Source organism: Pygocentrus nattereri, chromosome 1 (assembly GCF_015220715.1).
Source record: "Pygocentrus nattereri isolate fPygNat1 chromosome 1, fPygNat1.pri, whole genome shotgun sequence".
In the NCBI taxonomy this organism is placed as follows: domain Eukaryota; kingdom Metazoa; phylum Chordata; class Actinopteri; order Characiformes; family Serrasalmidae; genus Pygocentrus; species Pygocentrus nattereri.
Genome location: NC_051211.1, coordinates 42,371,847 through 42,399,504, shown reverse-complemented (window position 1 = coordinate 42,399,504; position 27,658 = coordinate 42,371,847). Strand labels below are relative to the sequence as shown.

Sequence of the window (27,658 nt, the reverse complement as noted above, 5' to 3'; positions counted from 1 at the left end):
ACTTATTGTATTGATAATGAGTATATGGCTGGCTGGTTGGCATTTATTAGGGCTGTAAATGTTTCTGCAGATATTAAAAGCACAGTAATTGCTTTCATCCAGAAAAGGCTGACCAGACTTCTGTATAAATTTAAATCTCCAACTAAAATCTTTTCCCACTTACTTTCTTTGCTGCAATGACCATGTACTCATCTCCTTGGGATTATAAGGTTGTGTCTGCATTCTGAGAAGTTATGAAATATTGGGCTTCAAAGATTTTGCGTTCCAAATAGCAAAGCTGGTATGTGGAACAGGTCTCTTTCATACATGAAAATGACAGACATCCTAATTTTTATTCTGAATGTTCTAAATGCAGATAGAGCCTTCTAAGCATAAGAACTCGTTTTTTGCTTGGAATTATAATGTTATATGTGGCAAAACATGAAAAGAAGCAATGCATGCAGACAGGTTACTTGTAATTAGTTTTAAATTGGAAAATTAATAAGTAAGAGTGTATCAGAAAGTTACATTTAAAGCTTTTTATGACATTTTATTTATTTATTTATTTTTATGACATGTCTTGTTTTAGGAGAAATCATCTTGTTTCGTTTTCAAAACAGAAATGCAGTTTCAGCATGCAAGTCCGTGCTAAATATTTTGTTCAGTGCAGAAGTCAGTTTTAGGTAGGAACCAACCAGCAACAGTAATAAACTGTCCCAGCATGTAAGTGCAGCAGATCTATCTGAAGGAAGTCTAAAGGAGTTTTGTTTGATGTCAGAAATGTGAGAAATGTATACTGTTTATTTACCATTAAGGCTTAATATGAACATTAAAGAGCATTGTAAACATTAAAAGTAAGAGTTTTAGAAATGCATGAAGATAGGCAGTGTTTCAGTCCAGTTTTACAAACGTTTCCCACAGTCATTGCTGGCAGTGCATGTACTCAAAATGCTGATTGGTTTGCAAATAGAACCTTATAGAACTAAGTTAGGGTTTGACTTTAGAGAGTCTAAAAAAGCATACAATGTAAAAATAAAACCCTCACAAAATTGTCACAGAACAAGAAAATGGGAATAACTTAATTCTGACAAAAATGTGACATAGAACCTTATAATTGTTTTTGCCATTATTGAAGTGAAGAGCTAAATGTTTAGGCAGCTATAACAAGACCACTGAATGGATAGTTCCCAAAACAAGCTCAGTCCAGCATGACAAGTATCAAAACTAGCAGTTCTCTATTAACTCTGTAGTTAGTTAGTCTGAAAGTGTCATAAAAATGAGGAAAACATACAAATTTTTATAAACCCAGGACTGTAAAAGGGTATTGTAGAATACAGGACCCAAACTATTTTTGTCAGTTAAAAGGCAAGCATGAAGCAGGGTATTTAATAGTATAACAGTTAAGTATAATTCACCAATAATCTAATATTTTTTAATAATCTTTTTTATTACCACAGATAAATTAAACAAACACTTTATATACTCTTTACACTCTTCATACTTTGTCTTTAATTTTCATCTGTTATCATAAGCTTTGCTGTGCTACTTAGAAACAACACTAAAAAATTGATCATTTAAACAAACACTGACCAGAGTTAATACCATCAGATGAGATATGAGGAATTTGTGTTGTGCAATTTAAAAATATAACCACAAACACTGGCTGATTATTAAAGGAATTAAAAAACAGAAAAGAACCTTGACTACCAAGAACTTATGTACCTAAAATGTGGCTAACAATGAGTTGGTGAGGAGTGTACTTTGGCATTATATTCTTATTTCATATAATTAACAGCAGTAAATCACAAAACTGTCGAAAGTCATGATCATGGGATTTACATGGACACAATATTTGTTATGTTATGCCCAACATTTTAACATTTGCTTTTTTTGTGTTTGTTTGTTTTTTGTTTTTTTTTTTTGGGGGGGGGGGCATTATCAAGCCTTTTCTCTAGAACATTTAGCAGCGCATTGTAGACTTACAAAATGAGTCAACACCAGTCTAGTGTGTTCTATTCCTGGAATAACACTGATATAGTACAGTGAAAGTGGAATAAGTAGGTTACATCAATACAGTTAAACAAGGAAAGGCTCAATTAAAGATATGCTGGCTAAACCATTTTAGAATACACATTTCCTTATCAATCTTCACAAAGGACGTCTAATTTTACCCTTAGAAAAAGGTTACTGCTTTGCTTCTTAAGTCAAGCCTAACGGACCTCAATCATTTAAGCAAGGGTGTTAATGTAAAACTCAAATTCTTAACATGATAAATTATACTTTTAAATGAAAACTTTACTCTTCAGCCCACTGCAGACGATTCCCATGGTGAGGCGGAAAAGGCAAACATTGATTTTATGTCAGACTATAAATGAGGCACTATAATGGTTATCATTAAAGCAGTTCTGCAGATGATCAGAAAAAGTGTTTATCTTCAGCAATCATGAAAGGTCAGACATTTAGATACACAATGTGCTTACAGAGCTTAGTGATGTTATCAATAATTAGAGGATTGATAGTAATACCAAGGACAGAGCCCTCTGACCAGTTTACAGCAGCACACCCTCATATAATTTACACAGCTTACCTTTAACATAACCTGCTTGCTTCTGATGTGAATATAATTTTCTGATTGCTTAAAAAGTCTTAGAAAATGCAAATCTATGCAGCAAAACTAATTTGACCAAGACTGACTGTGGTACATTTAATTATTAGCACTAGTTCTTGTACTAGTACAGTTGTTACAGTCTTGACTCAGATGTTACACCAAAGAATAGCTTTAATATGTCTTACCTTTTAAACAGGGCCAGGCAGGCAAGTTGGACTGAATGCATCTATAAGTTTTAGGAGAGGTTGTGAGGTAAGTACGTGTAGGTGTGTGTGTGCGTATGTGTGTGTGTGCGCATGTGTGTGTGTGTGTGTGTGTGTGTGTGCACGTGTATGTTTGCTTGTGTGATTAATGCTCTTAGCTACTGTTACTGAACATGACGGGTGAAAAGCTCACAACAGACCTTCTGAGTCACTAACAGAAGAATGCCAGGAGAACACAAGTGCTTTATTGAAGCCTCATTTGGCGCTTTGGTCAAACATTCAAACAACTGAATCTACACTTTACCTAATTAGAACTATCCAAGCAAAGCAAGGATATCTTATTAGTGCGTACTTTTATAATTCTTTATATAATTGCTATTCTTATGTTTGCTGTTGGAGGGCTGCTTTCCATGATAACAAGTTCTTTTCATTTGTTTTCTCAAAATGTAGTTATTTATATCATTATCAAGATATCTTTGCCATTATCTGCCATTATCTGTGTGATCTCAATAAAACAAAGTCTGTTATGTAGTTGGAGGGCTGCTTTCCATGATAACAAGTTCTTTTCATTTGTTTTCTCAAAATGTAGTTATTTATATCATTATCAAGATATCTTTGCCATTATCTGCCATTATCTGTGTGATCTCAATAAAACAAAGTCTGTTATGTAGTGATAATAGAAATATTTTATGGTTTTGAGCATTGCTGTGATAAAGACATCAATGAAAAGGTTTAACAATAAAAATTATATTTAAAAGGAGTAAAAAACTAACATGCAAATACATCTGCCTTGGTGGTCTTAAAGCACTTAAAAATCTGGTAAAATAGTTACTATAAGAGGTGGTAAAGTAGTATAAAAAATTATTCAGTGTTTTTACAAACACCTTTTAAAAATAGTACCCTGGCTCCCTTAAAATTCAGTAGACTTCTAATTTCAAAACTTCTGAGATCTAAACTTTTGAAATACTAAACTTCTGCACTGCACAAATATTATCTTGGCAAGTAAAATTCTCTTGAATCTAGTCTGCATGGTCAACATCTCTCCCGTTGAAATATGTGGTAAGCTTATTTTGAGATTATTTACCTTATTTCCAAATATATTAAGTAAAATGATCTCACTATGTTGGCAGATAATTTACTCATTTAAAGAAATGTGCTTGAAATAAGCTGAATAATCTTATAAGTGCACAACCATTACAAAATAAAAAGTGTTAGCTATATCAACTAGAATTAAAATAATTTCACTTGACAGTTAACAGAAACACAATCTGTGTTTTACATTCTGTTGACTTGTTACATGAAGTTCAATAAACTCTAAGTTTTAAGGCCACCAGGTAACTTCCTTCTTTCCAGGAAATATTAAATAATTTTTATGCTACTTTTATTTAGGAAATTATGCCAAAACATTGGACCATTGAATTAAATTAATAGCTTACTTGCTTCTAACTCTGCCAAACACTGGTGTCAAACTTTTCTGGCAGACTTTGGAAACACCAGTGTGCAACAGATAAGACTAGAATGGGGGGTTTAATACACAATGATTCTTTGTATCTAACATGATAAGATTGAATGACAAATGTTAGAGGTTTAAACAAATCGAGCCCAGTTTTAAACCCCCTTGTTCCACACATTTGATACTATAAATGTCAGTAACAGTACATACTGTGCAGCAGGCTGTTTCATTTTGAAATGTTTTTCATTGTTGTAGTATGTTTAGTTCTGCTTGTCTTCTAAAAATGCTGAAAAGACAGAGCAGCCCAAACCCCTACTTAAATAAAAGTTATGTCACTTCAATGATATTGACTCAAGGAGAATTAAAGGAAGCCATGCAAAAACCGAGATGAGCAGAAAAAAAGTGGCAGGTCAAAAATTTATGAGCAAATTATGGACTTTTTTGGTCCATATCACAGAAAAACGGAGTGAAAAAATCAAACATTCAAATCCATGGCCCTTCAGGGCTTCCATAATAATACACTTAATTTTCCACAGTATTTATGCTAGCTTGGCAGTTTAAAAGTTCATCATGAAGTTTAAAGCAGAGTTACTACAAAAAGCACTTTAAAAATGATTCAATGTTTTCACATAAAATTCATTAACCTTTTCATTTCTTAACTTCTGAGATCTAAAGTTTGGATTTCATGAAACGTCTAGCATCTTTCAGCTCCGCTCTTGTCTTTTGAGTTACTTTTGGTCTAAAACAAAACTCTAAAGCTTGAAACTGAGTGGTGTGAGTGATAGCAAATTAGTCCAGGTCCTGAACTAACAGAACAGAAGTTCAAACACAGAATAGAGAATTAGTAACTCAATGTGAATGGCTGAAAAGTGGAACTGAGCAAACTCTTAACTTAGGTGCATGTAACTGAGTAAATGTAGCTGGTCAATGCATACTTTGGCTAAACACACATCAGGCAAAATACACTGAGCACAACCCTAATTCACATAAACTTCAGTTCTTTATTACCAAATTTGGCCTTTAGTCTCAGAATATCATTAAACATGTAAAACATATTCAAGGTGAGTGCAATACTGTCATAAAATGATCATGTGAGTGCAAAAAAAAATCTTTCCACTGTCACATTATTTAAAGCATTATATTGAACAGCAGGAGTTGACCACACAAAGACAAATGCCCCAGTTGCTCCTCTCTGGGTTTATTCAAGGTCCTCCGGCCCTCTCCCAGCTCTAAGAGGTCATGAGAGGGTATGATAGGGAAGGAAACAAAGTGTTTATATGCAGATCCTCTGCCCCTCCAAGAGATGAACGTGCCTTGAATTTGCCTCTATTGTTGTTTGTAATGCACAAGAGAATAATGACAGCAGCTAAGTGTTAAACTAGTGCAGTGTGGTTAGTATATGATCATGTGTTTATTGGATTTGTTTCTTAATTCTGTTATATTTAACCATTGAAGAGGATAATGATGCTCCACCCAGAACTGAAGTTCCCTCCAATCATAACTTATATCCTCTGAGGCATTGTAGACTGTCCAGAACTGTTTACTTTAGGTCAGTAGGAAAACTGCATGTGCCGTACCAGTAAGCCCAACAACCAAAGCAATTTGTGCAGGATCAGTTTGAGAGTCCATGAATGGCCTGAAAACAGAAATGAAATGCTTTGTATAATACATTTAACAGATTTATCCAGTGGTGGACAGTACCTAAGTAAATGTAACTCGTTACTGTACTTTTTTCTTGTATCTGTACTTTACTGAAGTATTTCCATTTTGGGCGACTATTTACTTTCATTCCACTACATTTCAAAGTCAAATATCCTACTTTTTACTCCACTACATTTCCGAAATCTATCATTCCTTTTGGCTTATGTGTGTATAAAAACATAACATGTCAAAACAAAAGAAGCAAGAACACTAATTGGGGCATAGTGCACACTTTGTTTTGAGCTTGTTTTGAACTGTTGGTCATACCGACCCAGTGGAAGCAGACAGTTCAACATTAGTGCAACAGCGTAAAATTTTGGGAGAGTCTGTTCAACATAAATGATGAAACTAAGCTAACTTTGTATAAATAGACCACACTATAGAAATATGTACATATATGCAGTTGTAACTGTGTGTGTCTTTTTTTTATTTATACAAACACTAGTAAGTTCATATTTTATAGTAAATTTGTTTTTGCTAGTTTATGTTTATGAACAGAGACCTACAGATGCAATATAGTAAAGGAAAACTCATTTGTGAACCTGACTTTGAAGCAAGTTTTTATTAAACTTAAACTTGTCTACTAAGTTGCAAATAAATCCTAAACTGAAACTTGGCTTGTTTGCGAAAAGTTGTTTCACAGCCACTTTTTTCTACCTGATGGAAACTGTTTGCCTTCAGTGTTTTTTGCTGATGATAACTTTAATAGACTTCAGCATCACTAATTAATGACATTCTATTAAAAGACTGGTTTACCAAGAGAGACACTGGAGGATTTTCACCTAAAATGAGCTCATGCAAAAGTCTTCTTACAAAAATGATAACAGGACATCAGAGTTGTAATTAATCTTTTAGTTCTTTTACTTTTGATACTTGAGTACATTTGAAGGCAAGTACTTTTGTACTTTTACTCAAGTGGAGGTCTAGATTAAGAACGTCTACTTTTACTGGTGTAATATTGTAACTTGGGTATCTCTACTTTAACTCAAGTACATGACTTGTGTACTTCGTCCACCACTAGATCTAACATATTTGACTGATGTATTACCAAGAGTAAAACTGCACAGAACCCACCAAGTGCTGGTTATCGTAAGTCTCTATCCGGTCTTCATCTTCAGTAAAAGGAAGTGGCTCTTTGTCATCCTGCATCTGTGAAATCTGGACACAGTTACAGGACTAGTTGAGGATCATAATCTCAATACTACACACCAACTTGTGTAACAGTCGCTAGAATAGGTATCAATAGGTGTAAACAACCAGTTCCATTTGCTTCTCACGTAATTGTCATTACACAAAGGATGGTTTGTATATAAACATGGATTTTGAAAATGGTGATTGTGTCTCAGCTATTTCACAATGACTATTCTCATACCATGATAGCACACCACAGTCTCTAAGTCATTATTACTTAGTACATTCACACAACATAAACAAAGGTAACAGGAAATGACACCCTTAACAAATGCTTAATGTGAACCTTGAAGCAACTTGTATGTTGCAACCCTAATTCTTATCTGGAGTCTGACGTAATATGGCCATCAGTTTAATGATAACTTGCCTTGTCCACCATGGGGTCTGATATGTTCCCATTGGAGGCTTCCAACTTGATAAAGAGGATGGCATCATGGACAGTGAGGAAGAGCAGGTCTCTGGTCACCACGTCATCAAAGAAACACAGGGCCTCCATCCTCCTCACAGTGTCATCTGTAACACCAGTAGATGTTCAGGTATTTAGAACATTTCCATGAAAAGGGACCTGCACTCTGTCTTCATACTTTCCTGTCAATCATGCGTTATTTAAAGAGGAACTCCCCTGATTTTTAAAAAATTCTGTAAAAGTAAACAGTGAAGATGTAAACAATATCATTCAAAGTAGTTTGGTGCAAAGTGCTTAATTCTAGATAAACGTGGTAAGTCAGGATTGTTCACAGCGGTAGTGATGGGAACTCTAAAAGCTACATCATGGAAGGTTATTACATTAAATGGTTATGAATACTCAGCCTGACAAATGTATTTTAATTCATTTATCTTTATCTGTTCATGGTGGGATATGCTAAGGATGTTCTAGAGCAAAAAAGTCCCTAAAGAACCATCATCAACATTACATACAAGACCTTGATTGATGGTTTTGGATATTAACTGAAAAGGCTATATTTGTGTTGTAGATATCAGGACCCCTGGTTCCTATCACCATCACTGTAAATAAATCAGAGCCAGAAAGTGTCTTTACAAATGAGCCATTACACATCAAACCACCCTGAATGACACTGTTCACAATTCAACCACTGAATTATGCAGGCATTTAGAAAAAAATATGGAATTCCCCTTCAATAAAATGATTTGTGTGATCAACAAAGCAGAGTTGTATGAAAACACTCAACCAAGATCGACTGTACAAATCTTTAGTTATTTCTAATATACTGGCAGTATCTTGTGCCATAATGTATTAGGAATTAAATGTATTAATCTTAATTACAGTAGTATATGCTCTGACATAAGCCGTACCGTCACAGCCTGCAATATAGACACTGACTCCGATGCGTATAAATTCCTTTATGACCTGTCAAGGACAAAGACATGATGAATCACCAACTAATATGAAACCATGAGAGGGCTATCAGTAAATACACAAAGTTCTTAATGAATGGGTCCTTTGTCTTCTGAAAAACATTGTACATTGATTCCTTATATCAACATTGATTCCTTACAACAGCACCGATCCTACTAAATGACAATAAGTTAATACAACCTCTAGAGTAAAGAGATGTAAACATGGCATTTTTCTGAAAATTTTAGAGCACAGATTCTATTTCTTCACTGAATTTAACATATTGTAAAAGCAATGCATGTTATATGTGCCATAATCTTTGTACATACCACATTTTTTGTCCCTTCAGTATGTTAAATTCAACAAATAAATAGTGATTGTGTATTAAAATATTCAGAAGTGTGTGTACAAAACTGTCATTAGACCAGGGGACTATAAACCTTTGCATATGACTATATATAGGATGTGTTGCTTTCTTTCTGCCATTCACACTGCAGTCACCAGTACTTTCGAATGTTCTAATCCTAGTTTTCACACATTAAAATATCAATATAGAATATTAACACATTTAAAGAAATTGAAGTTGAATTTGTATTTGATGCTGAAAATTACATAACACTTAATAGGCTATATTTGTCTCAGAAATGTCTAGACAGTAAAAGTTAGCATGTATGCTAGTTAGTATTAAAAAAAAAAGTTAGTACTAAAAGTTAGTATGTGTTAACCAGCTAATAAGAAAGCTAATGCTAGAAATGTTACAGTTATCATTATACTAGATAGAGCAGTACTTGCTATTTGATAACCTGGAACCTTTTTGCATTTGAGCTTATAAAGAAATTAATGGTTTGAAATTGAATTTGATCATTCTTTGCTCTTAGGTTACTGCAGTATTTCCTTTACACTTTTGCAGATTGCAGATTTGTTTTCATAAAAAGCTATTAACGAACAATCTGTATCTGAAGAACCTTATGGTTTCGGTTACTGGAAGAACCAGTTAAGCAAACAGAAGACCTACCAAAACAGTTCTTGAAAATGTGCTGCGAAGAACTGTGGAGAGTTCCTATTTTAACCCTTTTAAGAATTATTTGTGGAAGCAAAAACTGATCTTTAAAGGACAAATCAGTTGAAAGGTTCTTTAGAAAACCAAGAGTGGCACTACAAAAGAACTGTTTTGTTCCACTTGTCATTTATAAGGACATATCAGTATTAAAGTCCTGTCCCAAGTAAATATCATCAAGAACAATGAACTACATTTTTCATTTCCGATGTGTAAAAGAAATTCTTTACTCAATGCTAAATGCTTTGGTCTTCATACTTCATCCTGACCGCAGGCAGAATTGAGACCTACCAGTCTGAGAGATTTTGCAGACATCATGTCTAGAAAGGACACAGCAGAGAAATCCATCACCAAGCTGTGGATGTTGACTTTAGGGACTGTCACGTTCACAGGCAGAGAAGACGTCCAGTCCACCTGCACCTCCACTTCAATCTCCTGTCGAGACCCATCCTCCACTTCCTGCTGAGCCCCACCTTCCACGTGTTCAGGGTCCTGCTCACTCTCAAAGGCCTCATTGTCCACACCCAGAGGGGCCACCGGCACCAACCCATTCTGTAGCAGACATCAGTGACTTATATCAAAGGTAAGATTACACAAGATTACACCTTACTTCTTCTCTCAAAAAGAGTATATTTTATCCCTCTCTTCATTCTAAAATGATTTGTTGTTTTGAAGCATATGTTGATTTTTTGTAGAATCAAAAATCCAAAATTACTTTATACAAACAAAACTTTTAATGAAATTAAACATAATAAAAGAAAATTCTGATTTTGGTGACACTTTATTTTGAGTGGTCGTTTTTAAATGAAGTAAACACTCAACAGACTCTCAGCAACATGTTAAAAAACATGAGGATTAGCATTAGGTTTTGGGTTGAGGTTAAGGTTAGGGTTAGGATTAGGGCCAGGGTTAAGGTTAGGTTTCAGGGTAAGGTTAGGTAAGGTTAGGTTTTTTGTAATGGAAGTTACATAGTAATAATACATCTCCTTAAGGTCAGTAATGTGTCAACAGAACATCTATAAGACATTCACTTCAGTGTATTCAGATGCTTCACTACTGTTACTTCACTGATATGTTGTTGATGTGTTACTGATAATCTGTTAAGCGTTTATTAATCATCTACAAAAGACCACCCAAATAGAGTTACCCAGATTTTTCAAAATTTCTGAAATATAGCCATTAAATTTACTGTTCAAAATGACCAGTGAACCTACACATATCTCCTGAGTTTTTATACGTAATTTTTACAATGGAAAAAAGCAGTAGACGTGTAAAAATATTACCATTTTCTTGGTACTATGCCCTGCATGTACAGTATCTCACAAAAGTGTGCACACCCCTAACATTTCTGCAAATATTTTATTATATCTTTTCATGGGACAACACTATACAAATGAAACTTGGATATAACTTAAAGTAGTCAGTGTACAGCTTGTATAGCAGTATAGATTCACTGTCCTCTGAAAAAAACTCAACACACAGCCATTAATGTCTAAATAGCTGGCAACACAAGTGAATACACCTCACAGTGAACATGTCCAATTTATGCCTAATTGTGTCTTTGTCCCTCCCTGGTGTCATGTGACTCATTAGGGGTTTAAATGGGGAGCAGGGCTGTTAAATTTGGTGTATTGGTTACAATACTGGCCAAAGGATATTCAACATGGCACCTCATGGCATAGAACTCTCTGAGGATGTGAGAAACAGAATTGTTGCTCTCCAAAACATGGCCTAGGCTATAAGGAGATTGCTAGCACCCTGAAACTGAGGAATGGTGGCCAAGGTCATATAGTGGTCTTCCAGGACAGGTTCCACTCAGAACAGGCCTCACCAGCGTAGACCAAAGTAGTTGAGTCCCTGTGTTCAACATCAAATCCAGAGGATGGCTTATAAAAATAGATGCATGTGTGCTGCCAGCACTGCTGCAGAGGTTGAAGAAGTGGGAGGTCAGCCTGCCAGTCCTCAGACCATACGCCGCACAATGCATAAACTCAGTCTGCGTGGCCGTCATCCCAGAAGGAAGCCTCTTCTGAAGCTGATACACAAAAAAGCCTGGAAACAGTTTGCTGAAGACAAGCAGTCCAAGAATATGGATTACTGGATCCATATCCTGTGGTCTGACAAGACCAAGATAAACTTGTTTGGTTCAGATGGTGTCCAGCATGTGTGGCGATGCCCTATTGAGAAGTACCAAGACAACTGTCTCTTGCCTCCAGTCAAGCATGGTGGTGGTAGCATCATGGTCTGGGCCGCATGAGTGCTGCTGGCACTGGGGAACTGTGGTTCATTGAGGGAAAAATGAATTCCAACATGTACTGTGACATTCTGAAGCAGAGCATGATCCCCCTCTGTACCGCATGGCAGTTTTCCAACTCGATAACAACACCAAACACACCTCCAATATGAAAACTGCCTTGCTGAAGGTAATGGTGATGGACTGGCCAAGTATGTCTCCAGACCTAAACCCAATTGAGCACCTGTGGGGCATCCTCAAGCAGAAGGAGGAGGAGCACAAGGTGTCAAACATCCACCAGCTCAGTGATGTCATCATGGAGGAGTGGAAGAGGATTCCAGTAGCAACCTGTGCAGCTCTGGTGAATTCCATGCCCAAGAAGGTTAAGGCAGTGCTAGATAATAATGGTGATCACACAAAATATTGACACTTAGAGCACAATTTGAACATGTTCACTGTGAGGTGGACTCTCTTGTGTTGCCAGCTATTTAGACATTAATGGCTGTATGTTGAGTTCTTTTCAGAGGACAGTAAATCTATACTGCTGTACAAGCTGTACACTGACTACTTTAAGTTATATCCAAGTTTCATTTGTATAGTGTCGTCCCATGAAAAGATATAATAAAACATTTGCAGAAATGTGAGGGGTGTACTCACTTTTGTGAGATACTGTACATCCCTGCCACGAATGCATTTTAAAAGTACATTTTATGCCGAACTTTTCTCACAACTATCATAAAACAATGTCTAATGTCAATTTTTTTTAAATCTGCGGAAGTCCCCTTTTAAACTATGTGTTCTGTGGCTGCTTGTGTACCTCAGTGATTTTCAGCTTCCCCTTTTTGATCAGTTTGTGAATCTTCTTTAGTGCTTTGTTCCTTTTCTTAAACACCCGCACTGCATCAAATCCTACCTATTTTTGTGCATTCGCATGGTTATGAATGAAAGAAAAGCAGTGAAATGTGAAGAGAAAAATGTAAAACAGCAGACATAAACAAAATAAAAAGACTACAATTTATGATACTTATAAATAGCTAGATACTAGATAAATAGCTGTTCTTACACATCATTATTTTATGCTTGTCTGTGTCTATATGTCTGTAAAATTACAATAAAACAAATTCAACTCACAGTAGCTCTTAACTGCTCCTTGAAGTAATCAATGTTGGCGAAATATATGGGCGAGTTACATTTGAAAATCTTGATTCCAGGAATCTCATTAATCTGAGAGGGAAATAAAAAAGCTGATGTTATATAACATATAAGCTGATTGTTATACATGATGTTATATAACAATCACCCAGTTTGATTAAACTAGGACGCAGTAATTATAATAATTAATATTTGCTTACATTTTTGTAATCTTTGAAATTCCTGTAGATATCAGTGCCAGGTACATTTCCAAGTGTTGAACAGGTAGGGCTAGATGAAGTACAAAAAATTACTTCACAGTTTTATTGTAAATAGGAGTATCAATTGCTAGTGTTGCAAATATTTCAGATAGTGTGGAGAGCTGCAGGTCAGCCTGAATATGGCTTTCTGATGCACTTGGTTACTTGGTGAACCACTCGAGGTGCCAGTATTCAAATGATGAAATCATTGTCTGGGTACTCGTTCCATTGTGTCACGGGAAAACAGAGAAAATATTCATCAATTTGTGAAAGGCTTTTATGTTTTAACAAGTATTAGCTTGAATTCACTTGTAGGTTATTTTACACTGTGCCACTCGGAAAGTTGTGAACTACTCTGCCTGAAGTTAGCCTGGTACAGAAACAGTGGAAATAGAGTGCGGTCCAAAAATCTGAGACCACTAATGAAAATGCCTTCAATTGGCATTCTGTTCTAATTTAACACTACATTATTTTCTAATTTGACAGTATTGTGTATGCCGTTCTTTTGCTTTAAAGAAACCCTATATAGGATTTGGGGATTTGGAGACCTCTCTGGTGGAAATATGTAACTGCACACAATGTGCGACAGAACATTTTATAATGTGTGTTTTGGACCTCCAGACAGATGAATCTGAGTTTTTGAGTGGGTTGAAACCTGGTGAAGGATGTGTCTTCCAAGGGTATTAGTGCAGTGTTCACTATCATCATCATTATTTCATCGACATAATATTGATTTTGCATTTGAGAGCTAAGCAGTAACTTAGACCTTCTTTTTTAGCCTGTGCTTGTGATATTAAGGCCTAACGACGTATGATGCCTGAAAAAACTCCCACCAAATTAGTCCTGATACCAATGACTTTAAAACCAGTAATTCAGACTTTACAGGCTGACTTATAATTGTGGTTGGTATAGTGTAGTGGTTAACACCTTTGCTTTCTATGCTGTAGACTAGGGTTCAATCCCCCACCTGGGTAAGCACCCTGCACTATACCAATAAGAGTCCTTGGGCAAGATTCCTAACACCACCTTCGCCTACTTGTGTAAAATGATCAAATTGTATGTTGCTCTGGATAAGAGCGGCAGCCAAATGCCGTAAATGTAAATGACTTCCGGCAGTGCATGCACACCTTATTTAATGTGTTCTTTTTTCTCCACACTCAGTAACGCTACTTCTCTCAGTTTTAACAAAAAACTTTACATAGTGCTGCTTTAACCCTTAGAACACTAATCCAATGCCTTGTAGGCAGTGTGCTAGGCTTCAGTCAGGAAAGGATTTACTTACAAACACCATTCTTGAGTGTATCATGTCTGTTAACCCTTTCCTGGCATATGAAGCATGTGATAGAGGCATGCAAACTGCATGCAGAGTGTGTGCTTAGGAACAAAGGGGTAATGGCAGTGTGCACTTGAGCTGGCATAGACTTCACAGGTTTGTGCTAAAACCTTTAATGACTAAAATCGATGTCAGAACACAAGCTTCAATAGAAGAGATAAGACGTTTAAAAAAAAGATCTTGTGCAGATATTATATAAGATAAGATATGTACAACGACGTTAAATGCAGTCAATGTCATACATTTAAACAATGATCGAGAAATTGTGCAGAATCTTGAATATTTCTTCACTTTAATTTACTTTTCTGTTGCTTGTTTAAAGGTTCAAATGGAAAAATTCCAGATTTTCAATGTGGCCTAAAATTTTTGGACCCCACAATATATCTTTCTGACAATCTAACAAGTTGGCACATCGTCCACTGATGTGGATGAAAAATACTTTGTGTAAGACGAGTCCTCATCACTGTCCAGTCCGTTAATTTCAGTCCAAGTAGTTTTTTCCTCCCTTTTATGGAACCTCGAATATCAAAATCAGAATGCATATCCATTGGCTAGTAGTGACTCTTTTAAAATGTTTAAACTATGCTTAAGACAGGGACTGTGGGAGGCAAATCCATGGAAATGAAAATGAAAACAATAAAATGTAAATGCAAACCTCCTTTTGTCATTTCTTTTTCCAAACATCTGCGTAAATATCCTGCCAAAAATTGAAAATGAAATTAAATACCTTAATTTGCAAGTTCATTTTTCACATGAGCACAATCCATTTGTGACAAAAATAAAAATAAATTGAAAACAGCTATTTGTCATTTCATTTTAGTCATTATTCTGGTATTTCATGGCCAAAAAGCTAACAGACAAAAGAAAACATAAACTTCATTTTGGCTTTGGCTTTTCTTTGTGAAAAGCAGGATATGTGTGAAAAATGAAATTGCAAATGAAGGTATTTCTTTTCATTTTCAATTTTGGCAGGATATTTGCATTTGGAAAAAGAAATGGCAAAAAGAGGTTTGCATTTACATTTTAATGTTTTTATTTTCATTTCCTTTTTGGCTGGATTTGCCTCCCATACAGGGACAGCTAATAGTGCTTCTGGGGATCTACTTTACTTTCAGCGTTAATCTCATCTGTCCATAAGCTAAAGTTCTCTCAATAAGGATGCTGCTTTGAAGTAATGTGATTGTTAAATAAGCAAGTTTAGCTACAATCAAGTCTATACTCTTATACAACTGATTTCACCAGGAAAGCCATGGCTACTAATTTGAATATTTAGCCAAAAACATAAAGTGTTATTGATAACATATACTTATGCTGGAGCTTTAATAAAATTTGCACTATTGTTTTAAGAAGCTACTGTCATGCAAGAAATATTGAAATTCTTGTTAGTAGTATTGTTCTTAATAGCTTTCCTAATGGAAGTACTGATCACTTTGTCTGATCTGCAGTGCTTGGATCCCTAACAGTGTAATAGTTTACGCAAGATTCACACTTAACCTTTAAGATTTACCATCATGTACAGTTAATATATAATATCTAAGGTATCCTGTATAATTTTACACATTAACCTTTAAGAGATGTCACTGAACTACAAACACAGACTGTGGTAAAGTTTTATCTATAAGGTTATAAACAGCACATGGTCTGATGCCTCACAGTATTGAAGTTCAAAGGGTTGTGCAAATAAAGCATCTAACGAAATAAAAAAAAGTCTCTTAGCTGCAATAAATATTTCTAATATAGTTAAACATTGATATCATGGGGACATCTGGGGTATATCAACCACACTCATGCATGTGGATCTTTTTAAAAAGTAAAGAGTAGCCAACAAAGTTACTTACAACTGTGACCTGACCACCACAGTGCCCAGCTCAAACACTACACCGGTCAGCAAACCCACGTCCAGCCCCAAGACGATGCAGGAAATGCATGTGAACACCCAAATGAACTGTGAGAAAGTAAGGATATTATAAGTACTACATTACTAAAATATTTCTGAAGTCAGTTGTCGATTTTAGTCAAGCAATATGTAAGATTTTATGCATTAATCTTGCACTTACATTTACATTTCTATTCATAATCCTAGACAGTTTTTCATGTAGTAGGCAACTCATCTACACCACTACAGCACCACCAGTCTGGAATGATAAAGCTCTATGTGTCTTATCAAATGTGTATGAAGTCTACAAGCATCCTTTAGAATCTCCAGCAAGGATTGCAGCAGGTTGTGCACATGACAGTGTACAGCCCTACAACAGGGCTATGCAGATCTCCTTTTGGTGGTCCTAGCCATCTCTGTCCTCCTGAGAATATGTCACATAACTGGCTCAAAACTCTTGTTAACTAACAGACACCTGCTTAAAACATCCTTACAATCTGTTCTTCATAATACAGATGCTAGTAAAGATGCTCTTCAAAAAAACATTCTCCAATATCCTCAACCACAGAATTGTTCACACCTTTGTGCACTTGAGTGTGTGTAGATTCTGTTCTTGCCTAAAAAAATCCCAAATAAGAAAACTTTGGTCAATGTCAGAATCTTCATGAAAACTGTATGGGTTTTTTTGTAATGTTTTGATTTGGTTTTTTTTTTTTTTCATTTTTCTTTTTTTTTTTCAAGTTTCTCCCCAATTTAGATGTATCCACCCAATTAGTTAGGGCTCCTGCAATCACATGGTACCACCAGTGCTAGGAGGGCAAAAGTTAGCACAGGCTTTCCTCTGAGACCTCTGAAGTGAGCCACCATTCAAGCTGTCACTAATACAACATCATTGAACAGCTGAACGCACTCGAAGAAAAGCTCGCTCGTATTGTGCTGGGTGATTGGGGAAGATGAAGGGGCCCACCCAGAGAGAGCGAGGCCAGTTGTGCTGTCTTGGACTACTGGTCATGGATGGCTGTGTCATTGAGCTTGCAGTCTCTTTACAAAAAGGCCAACGCTTAGACGGTTAGACGGCCGGTGTATACCTGGCTTTATTAAAGCCTCCCCATAATTTTGACCTATAGTAAGTAATAAGCAATGACTAAAAATAAGTGATATAATAACAAACATGGAGATCAACATTACAGCTCTTCAAGCTCCACTATTATTCTCTGACTTAACATTTTAACATGCTAGTTTTTGTTTTTTGTTGTATGCAGATAGCTACTAGTATGTAAAGCTGTGACAAGATGAGCTGCCAAAGGTTGAGTAGTTTTTTTGAAGTAGCTGTTAAATATTTCTTATGAACAGAAACTGATACATCCCAGAATATTCTAGTGATTAACGTGGTAGTGACATGATCAGCTTTAATGATTTCTATAGAGATAGTGTTAGCTAATTCTTACATATCACACTGGGGAAAGCCACATCCTCAGGGAGCAGATCAGTTTGTCAGAACACTGGCATGAAAGGAAAGCTACCATTTACTGACCACTCTGCAGCTTCAAAATCAACACTAGCATGTTTTCTTTTCAATAGTTAAGGCTAACTACTGGAGGAGAGCCTGATTTGACTATACATGACTATCCTTGATTTACAGAAAATGCTCCCAGATGTTACTTCAGCCATAATTGTTCTTTTTCTTTCACTGTCTGTTCTTATAGCTGCTACACTGTAAGCGAGTTGCTGCCCTTTTCAGGTTAAGTCATTAACTCACTCTAGGTTGGACATCACTTTGAAAATGTAAATGAAAAATGTATTATATTTATTGTTGGCATTATCAATAATAGTGAATAATTGTTTTAGCCTGTTATCTGCAAAGTTAAAAGCAGCTCCTTAATTTTTGTCAAACTGTTGACTAGAATATTATAAACATTTCAATAATGTAGTTCAAACATTTTACAGCAGATTCAAATCAGATTCAAACTGAAAATGCAACATGCTACATACTCAGATTGTTTAGTCATTTTTCCATAATTCACTAGGGATAACAACTGACTGAGGCACCCTTGGCAGGTAGCAACCATTACACTCGTTTAAAAGTAAGCACTGCTATAATATTTCATGTCACAAAAGTGTTACAAGAATTTACTTCATAAACAATTAGATAGCAATTGTGTTTCTTTAATAGCAATCTGTGTTTCTTTGTTTGCTTACTATCCACTGATCTCGTACTGTGCCACATGTATGCCATGTTGGGGTCACTCACACAGTCTGTCCTGTTCTGCCTCCAAAGAATGGGCACATCACAGATTTGCATGAACATGCCTTTCAGGTTGGCAATGACAATGCCAGCCAGCACTGACTGAAGAAAAGAAGAAGAGAGGCTTAGCTGTACAACATCAATCTTATTTCATGATTATTTTATATAGTCAGATGAGAAATGTCCAACATAAGAGATGTATATGGCTTCTGCTCTGTGATGGTTTTTATTCTGGTTCATTATGCCACTTCATGTTTTTTCTTGGGTTCTTCGGACAATCCCAAGTAGCCATACATATACAATGCCTCTCTCTACCCTTTTACACACCTTCTGTAGAGGTTGAAGTAGAGGCCCAACAGCCACAATCACTATCAGCACCATCAGAGCTGATATTAACCCTGCCACCTGTAAGACATCACAACAAAGACTGAGCAAAGCAATCGCATGTGTACTGAAACCCATTTTCCTATTGTGTGTTTGTGTACATGTGTGCATATTGCCCTCTCTCCTGTGCTCTACATTTTCACTGTGTGTGATTTTCCCCCATGTTCTCCAGATTGCTGCTTATATGAGTGTCAACGCATTAAACTTTAAAACATTAAAACTTTTGTATTTTTTCTTGTAAAAGAAATTTGTATTTTTTATCTATTTTATCTATTTTATCTATAAAGCCCCTCTGACCTGATTCTAGATTCTAGAATCTAAATTCTAGATTTAATTACATCCTCTTGTACTATAGGCTATAGGCTGCATCTTACAAACCATCCAGACACAATAAGTCAGTAAAGCAATTACTTTTTGCTTTCTTATGTAAATATACGAATAGATATACTTCTATTCCTGTTCTCTCACATTTTGCTGTAATTTATGTGTTTTATAACAATGACATCATCTGCCTGGCCTTTCTTGCAGCAAATATTAGAGTGGAATGTAACAACATAGAAAGTCTTTCCAACTTCCCATGTGCCTGTGTGTAATTTATAAATACATGTATCTTACCAACATCTATCTATCTATCTATCTGTCTATCTATCTATCTATCTATCTATCTATCTATCTATCTATCTATCTATCTATCTATCTTTATATATATATATATATATATATATATAGTAAATATTCAAGGATCCTTTCTTCAAATACCCCCATCTGACTCTCTGAGTTGGTTTTATATATAAATATTATATTATATTATATATAAATATATATAAAACCAACTCAGAGAGTCAGATGGGGGTATTTGAAGAAAGGATCCTTGAATATTTACTACAGCTGCTCAGATATTGACTAGCAGCTAATTTTATTGAAGCTATATAAGTGGACAAAATCATCTTCATCAGAATGTATAAAATCATGTGAATGCAATGCAGAAAAAGGTGAACATAGTTTCCAATTATTATAATTAACAATGGCTAGTGAGAAGATCAGTGACTGCATGTCCCAACACCTCTGCAACTGTAGCCACTCAGTCTCACACTGCTATATTACATCTTATTATATTACATCTTCTAGTTTTCCACTTTTGCTCTTTTTTTGCATAATGTAGCACTATCCAGTGTAGTCTGCTAAAGGCGTCATCCAGTGCAAATGAAACTGATATTACTGATATTGCTAGTATCGGGGGTATGTTTTTCGTGTAACTAATAATTTAGACTTTATACTTTGGTGATAAACAAATCAACAACATGGCAGTGCATTTACAAAGGGAGACAACAATTTAAGCGTCCATCTAAAAGTTGGAAAGTGATAGAGTCATGGCAACAGAACATGAGCAGCTCAGCTTTAGGTTGGAACTACAGAAAGGTTAAACTAGGAAAATACATTAACGACTCTCTTTTTTTACATTAATGTTATTAACATGTTAACTCTCCCCATGCTTTCCTTTAATGCTGTGTATATAAGCTTGTGTTTGTGTATGTACCTGAGTCTTCCCCCCTGTGCTCTCCTGTATTGCTGTGCGTGACAGTGCAGTTGTGGCCACAAAGCCTGAGAAACAGCCACAGAAGATATTACTAATGCCGAAAGCTATCAGCTCCTGTTGGAAAAGTGAAGAAGCTGGTTAGAAACTGAGAATTGAATAGATTTTGGAGTCTGTTTTACTGCTCTCCTCTGCATTCCACAGTGATGGGAGTCACTGCTTTCCACCATGTTCTTTATCTCTGTTCTAGTGGGTAATGGTGACCTTTATAAGGTCGGTCAGTGCACTCCCTCCCTTACGTCACGGAAGCTTTTAACCCAGTTAGAAAGTTCGTATCTGATTAGTGGCCAATTTCAAGAAATATTCCCCCTTAATCAGATGCACACTGATAAAGAGATAAACACTTAATTATGCTCTCGCTACACAGACAAGCATTTATAGACTCCTACGTGACAAACATCAACACTTAATGTCCAAAAGGTTGACACCTTCTTGTCCAACATTTCTTCTGATGTCTGGGCATTAATAGGAGTTTTTACCCTTTTTGCTGCAGCCTCTACTCTTCTGAGATGTTGGAACACTGTGAGGATTTGATAGCATTCAGCCACAAGAGCATTAGTGAGGCCAGATGTTGGATGATTAGACCTGGTTCACAATCCAACTCATTCTAAAAGTTTTCAGTGGTGTTCTATCACTCCAGAGAAAGCAGTTCTACTGCTTTATACCCCTCCATCTGACACCAGGCACTGGGCATGGTGACCTTAGGCTCCCCTATGGAGATTAGATTAATTAGATTAAGTGATCCACTTAATAATTTCACCCTCTCAATCTAACCCATCCATGCAGTGAAACACCACATAAACTAGTGAAGACACACACTAGAGGGCAGTGACACACATTAGCAGTTGGCAGCCCTATCCACAGCACCCAGGGAGCAGTTGGGGTTAGGTTCCTTGCTCATGGGCACCTCAGTCATGTACTGTTGGCTCAGGGGATCGAACCAGCAACCTTCTCATTACAAGGCTGGTTCCCTTACCTCCAGCCCCCAACTCCCCTCCTGGAGAGGTGGGCAGCCCTAGCCACAGTGCCCGGTTGCACACACATAGCTTGTATATGTGTGTGCAACTGATACATATAGTAGCAATGAGTGCACCCTGAGGTAGCAATTCACAAATGATATGGGCCATGTGGATACTGTTGGGCATATAATGTATGGAAACAAATGTTCTTGTTTTTACACATACCTGATTACCATCGATTTTGTAGTCGTGCTTTGCTGCATAGACTTTAGCCACCGATACTGATACTGCATATCCCACGACTGCTGTTGAAAAACTGGAACCTAGAATTTCTCCAAAAAGCTCTATGTTTGGAAATTGGGCTGGAACAAATCTGTTGAACACACAAATCAACTTTCATATTGTACATTTTTTACTTTTACTTTTTACTACTGTTTTTAGAGTTATTCTTATATTTTCTTTTTTTATTCTCTTAAGATTATATTTGGTGAATGGAGAAACAGCAAAGTAAGAATTTCATTGTACAGTGTAACTGCCTGTTCTGCTGTGCATATGACAATAAAACTCTTAAATCTTGAATCTTGTGATGTTCACATATCAGCTCACACAGACACAATCCCATAAGGTCTGTCTTTGCACCTACACCATTTTGTTTGCTAAAACGGGCTTGGATAAATTTCCTTTTCCCTATAAACTTTGTGGGCTCTCTGCACAGACAGCTTTGATATCATAATTTAACTTAGCGATTGTGTTTTACATTGCTGTTTCTTGTTTTTACTGGACCACAGTTTTGAACCATTTGTTCATGTCATTGTTCCAGCGATTACATTTCGATTTACATCCGATTTCTATTGGCATCTGCTGAACAACTTTGTAGGGATGATAATAATAGTGTGTCAATAAAAAGGTCCTGAGTGTCTTCTTAGTCCTGAACAGGAAAAAGGAAATGGCACAGGAAGTTCTCTCACCCTCTTGGGATGCTGTGAACAATGCTGGCGCCATAGCGGGAATTCAGGTCCACTGCATAGGAGATCCCTGTAGCAACCACTGTCTATGGGAGAGAAGGTCTTGAAAGACAAAAACCTTTGGAGATGGTGTTTCATATTTAATAAAGTAGTCTTATGTCTAACTTTATTACTTAACATTACTCTCAAATTAGGGCCACTTTATGTGTACTGAGAAAAGTCAGTAAAAGCACATACATACCACAATCACTTCAATGGGGATTGGAACTGGAATCTTATGTTGAAATTTGGCATTGATCTCTTTTACTGCCATCACTGTGACTATGGTCAGTAACCCAGCAACCAGGTCAGCCACGTTGGTTTGCTTAATATTTCGAAAAACATCACTGAGAACCTGAAATCATAGTGTGCATGTTAAGACTACATCTAGTGCATTCTTTTTGGGGCAGTCCAGATTGCTGTAGACATTGACGTTGTTACTATTTATGAGGTGCGTTAATAGGTAGTAGAAAGTACATGCAGTAAACTAATGCTGACTAGGCTTTGTGTCATTTTTCATCCAGTAATAATTTTCCTTTTTTTGCTGCCAGCATATCTACATAGCACCAATGTTCAATGAATAGGGTAACAGTAATTCATTTGTAGGTTATCTGTAAGCAATAACATTAGCTTACAACCTTCAGGCTATTTAATTACCTGAGCATATATTAAGTTTCTAATTATGTGTTGCAACCTGAATAAAGATTGGTCTACATGAAAAAAAGGCCTATCAAGGAAGCAATACAATGTTCTTCCAAGTTCCTCAATTACTAATGTGTTGATGTCAGGAACTCACATAGGCAAGAGAGAAGAAGCCATTATGGCTGTGGGTGGGGACAGACAGGACCATTTTGAGCTGAGAGATGAGCACATGGACAGCAGCTGCTGTGGTGAAGCCTCCTACAAGTGGGTCAGACAGGTACCGCACCAGGAATCCCACATGGAACACTCCCATTCCCAACTGCAAAATCAGGAAATACACAAGTGATATATGTGGGGTAAAAGTAGTAGTGATGTGAATATACAAAAAGCAAGCTGTTTGTTTAATTCAGTCTAGTTTTCAATGTGTTGTAATATGTATAAGCAGTCTGGGAAGAGAATGTCCTTGATCATTCCTGTTTACTTTGCAGAGATGCCAAGGACATTCCAATTTCAATTTGAATTTCTTTGTTACATGTTGTTGCATCTATTGATAAGTATGGCACTGAAACCGTACCTGAAACAATCCAATCAATACAGTCATAGTGGAGGCTACTACAATTCTTTGGGCTTCCCTTGCACTAATATCCACCTCCATTGATTCTGATTCCAGCAATGTCCCATTCACCATACTCTCATTCCCAGGACGCATAAAGTCCTCATCAGGAGCAAGAGTCAAAACAACAGACCCCACCATCAGACAAGTAACTGGAAACGGACCTACCCAGGAACAAAGAAGACAATAAGGACATTTAGTGAAATGAGGCTTTATTCTCAGTCTCAAAGTTTATTCCAAACATCTGACAACAGAATCCCATGCTTGCTTATTGATATGGAACTAGAATGAAATGCTTAGGAAAATGAAATAATGTATATTTTGCAGGGGCCAGAAACCTACCCACAGAGAGGTGTCTTGAGGTGCCGAGAAAAAAGTAGGTGAGAATGGGGAAGAAAGCAGCATAGAGTCCATACACTGGACCAACAGAGACCAGCAGTGCATAAGCCAAGCCTGTGAATTGGAAAAAACAAACCAAACAACAATAAATATTCAGCAAATTCTCTAATTCTGCCATACTAACAGAGAGATGCTTACCTTGTAAACAGCATACCAGTCCAGTGCTGACTCCAGATATAACATCACTGGGAAGCCACTGCTTGGTTGGATACTGAAGCAGCCAGTCCAAGATTGGGAAAAGTCCTTTAAGAACTTGTTTGGCCCGGCTACTAGAGCACCTGTAATAATCATGCATCAGCGTGCAAATACTCACAGTACACAAGCATGCACAAATCTGTGGAAAAACTTAAAATGCTTAGAGCAGCGTTTTACAGCTCCAGTCCCATAGTCTAGTATTTACCAAATCTGCTTCTGGGGACCCACAGCACAGCACATTTTAGATCATTAAAAATTCTGCTAACAAGCTTATGAGTTTAATCATGTTTGTTAGACAAAGGAAGATATCTAAGATGTGGGCTGCTATTGGCCCCCGGGAACAGGATTGGGAAACACTGCTGTGGTCCACCTGCACTGCAGTTTTGGGTTTCCTTGCTTTAATCAAATATATCCACAGTGAAACAATAAAGTCAGAAAATATGTTTTTGTAGACAATTCTAAGCCAAGCCATTATGATTTCATTAAACATGAGGCACACTCACTTAGAAGAAGCACTGAGCTTCTCCCTGAAGCTCCTGCTCTCTGGGATTTGCCTGTCATTATCCTCGTCAAAAGCTCGTTTGGAGTAGACAGGTCTAGACACACAGTAGTGGTTAGCAGGACGATGGCTGGCCATCATATACTATAACCTGCTTCAAGTGAGAAAGGAAAATGTATGTTATTGCCAGAAAGCAGTTTTAAATGTAAAATTGGCACAGTGTGTGTAATAGGGTTTAAAAGTTTAAGCATGTGCAAAGCACATAAGTTAGCCAAGTGGACTTTCATGTTTGGAGACCCTACTAGACAATATAACCTAGACCAACATGACTATATTCACTGGAAAACTCATGATGAATGGACCAAAAGAAATGGTCACTGACTGATTTTTCCAATGACTTGGAAAAGTGGCTGGTTCCATTGACTTACATTAAAAGTAAAGTAGGTTTTTTCCTTCTCCTGTAAAGTTACCATTTTGGGGATACAAGGTTTTGTTCTGACAATAGTGATATGTAGTGAACAGCAGAGTGCTGTCACAATTAACAAACAACCTAAACAAATGTGTGACAGATCTGCATACCAGCATCCAAAACACAACATATGCCATGCTCGTTTTTCTAGGTGGGTGGTTCCTGCATTTAAGGTTTAAGTTTAACATTGAAGGTTAACCTACCACCTTGCAAGAAAAAAACAGTGTAGACCAGTATGGCTACTCACCAGCAAAAGCAGCACATGTTGTGTTTCTGATGCTGGTACGCTGGTCAATAGCAATATAAGCTGATCTGCTCATCACCACCAAAACCAGCTTATGCTGTGTTTTGAGGCTGGGGTGACCAGCTAAACCAAACCCAGACCAGCATAAACCAGCAGAGAGCAACTCTGTTTTTGTTATCTTTTTCAGCAGGCCATGTCTCAGGTAGGGCTGAGAGTGGTCATTGGCTATTGTACCTTGTGATTATTGATGCTAAGTGACAGACTAGTAGGTTAATCCATCACAGTAAGATGCATTTTAAATTTAAGTGGACTTTGCAGGTTTCTGTTGGTGATTAAAAAGGGTTCCAGTGGTTGAACTACTGGCTACTAACATTCCTACATGGTGGCACACAATAAAATACTTATTTAAAATTTAAAATCCACTGGAAAACTCAATGGACCAGCACAAGCTCAGTCCAATGGTCATTTCAAATTCAAGCTACAGTGGAACCTTAAGAGAAGTTGATATGTCAATGATCACCAAAACCGGCATATGTTGTGTTTTGATGCTCCTATGCTGGTGATCAACCAGCATAACTATGATGGGATGACTAGCTAAATCATAAGCAGACCAGCACTAGACCAGCATAAACCAGTGCAGACCTGCAAAAACCAGACTAGACCAGCATGAACTGCTTGCTGGGCCATGCAGGTCTTTTCAGCAGGGAGTCCTTTCAAGACTGGTAAAGAAAACATTTGATGTGTCCTACATGAATAACCTTACAGTTAACGCCAGCATATGTTACTTGTCATAGCATGATAAACATTATCTAATTCCTTGTGAATTTAGCCAACCAAGCCTATTTAGTTGATGCTAACCAACTTTCCTAGCATATTTCTATAATGAACTAGGTTAACACTAATAATATTACTTGTTACCTCTACAGAGTGATGTCAACAAAAATGTTGCTGATTCAATGTCTATAAATCTAGGCAATGTATATCTTGTCTATATGTGCAAAGGTAGGTTAATATATATGAAAATTAGGACTTATGGTCCAGAAATAAAAAGAAATAAGCTCCTGGTAGTATCACAATATTCCACAGGTTTAGACTAACAATCTGTGCTTATCATATATTTCAAATTTGTTTAGGTGCATATTTGTTCTAAGAATTTGCATTGTGGTACTATTTAATACAACATCTCAAAGCAAAGGAAAGAGCAACACCAAGAGGCCGAGGTTTGCTAGGCATAGTCCCATGTTATTAAACAGGTCCAAAAGATGACCCAATGTCCTCAGCCCACCACTCCCTTTCTTTTCCTCGCTACTGCGAAAAGCCCTGCTCCTTTCTCCGCCAGTCCTAACTTAGTCAATAGGCAGCCACTCTCCCACATCTCTTTTGAACGAGCTGCACCTATTGATATAAGAAACCCCTCTGAGCTGAGGACAGCAAAGGAGGGGGAGAATACAGAGCATTGCCCTGAATAAGAGGGTTTGTATCCAGAGTAAAGCGAGCAGCTTTCATCTCATTAGGGCAATGTTCACAAGTCACCGGATCAGAACCTTAAGAAACAACATACACACACAATTGAACTCATTGTCTTTCCACAGGGAAGCTTGCTGGCATAAAAAGGTGCACCCCCAAAACTTTTTTTTCTGAGTTTTCTGAGTGTATCATTTGTTATCAGAGTTAGTCTGTAAAACTTAATAAAATTCGATGATCTTTATAAGACTGCAGTACAGGTATCATATTAGCTGTAGTCACCATCACAGTTAACGTCACCACTCTTAACACATTTTGAAACAAGTGGAGCTTACCTCTCTGTTCCAGTTTGAATGTTTGGCATCAGGTAGAAAATAAAGGAGGTAAAAACAGACCACCCATGATTTAACTTGCCTTCGTTTTCTTGCACACACCCTGATGTTAAAGAGTGTGCATTAGTAGGCCCATTCTCTCTGCTGCACTTCCCTGCCCCTCTCTGCCTGTGTTTCTCAGAGTGGATCCTGCATCCCTGTCTTTGGCGTTTATAAGCAGAGTTGGGTTGTGG

General features: G+C 37.0%; 1 protein-coding gene and 1 long non-coding RNA gene across 4 annotated transcripts; one reads left to right on the top strand and one right to left on the bottom strand.

Moving 5' to 3' along the window:
- Nucleotides 1-146: 146 nt before the first annotated feature.
- Nucleotides 147-16,452, top strand: LOC119263226. Its single transcript, XR_005130207.1, has 4 exons — nucleotides 147-280; nucleotides 2,784-2,839; nucleotides 9,942-10,132; nucleotides 16,367-16,452. It is a non-coding gene; the product is annotated as an uncharacterized LOC119263226 (long non-coding RNA).
- Nucleotides 5,225-27,658, bottom strand: LOC108438795 (pendrin-like). Of its 3 annotated transcripts, none has more exons than XM_017716848.2 (21): nucleotides 27,429-27,658; nucleotides 24,921-25,067; nucleotides 24,361-24,500; nucleotides 24,166-24,276; nucleotides 23,785-23,987; nucleotides 23,365-23,529; nucleotides 22,771-22,923; nucleotides 22,533-22,615; nucleotides 21,790-21,937; nucleotides 20,549-20,662; nucleotides 18,955-19,032; nucleotides 18,634-18,729; nucleotides 16,345-16,451; nucleotides 13,135-13,204; nucleotides 12,914-13,006; nucleotides 12,600-12,695; nucleotides 9,841-10,101; nucleotides 8,450-8,504; nucleotides 7,503-7,648; nucleotides 7,019-7,102; nucleotides 5,225-5,879 (listed from the first exon to the last, which is right to left on the bottom strand). In XM_017716848.2, the coding sequence occupies exons 2-21, from the start codon at nucleotides 25,055-25,057 to the stop codon at nucleotides 5,856-5,858; spliced, it is 2,364 nt and encodes a 787-aa protein (XP_017572337.1). In that variant the 5' UTR covers nucleotides 25,058-25,067; nucleotides 27,429-27,658; the 3' UTR covers nucleotides 5,225-5,855. The 3 variants fall into 3 exon arrangements, with proteins under 3 accessions (XP_017572337.1, XP_017572336.1, XP_037393683.1); XM_017716847.2 differs by having other exon boundaries at nucleotides 24,921-25,070; nucleotides 27,429-27,657; XM_037537786.1 differs by having other exon boundaries at nucleotides 27,508-27,657.

Coding starts and splice junctions, on each gene's coding strand:
- LOC108438795 (XM_017716848.2), bottom strand. CDS start 25,057: ATGATGGCCAGCCATCGTCCTGCTAACCACTACTGTGTGTCTAGACCT. Junction 16,452..18,633: donor GGCAGAACAGGACAGACTGT/GTGAGTGACCCC, acceptor ACTTTCTCACAG/TTCATTTGGGTGTTCACATG. Junction 5,880..7,018: donor CTTACGATAACCAGCACTTG/GTGGGTTCTGTG, acceptor TTCTGTTTTCAG/GCCATTCATGGACTCTCAAA.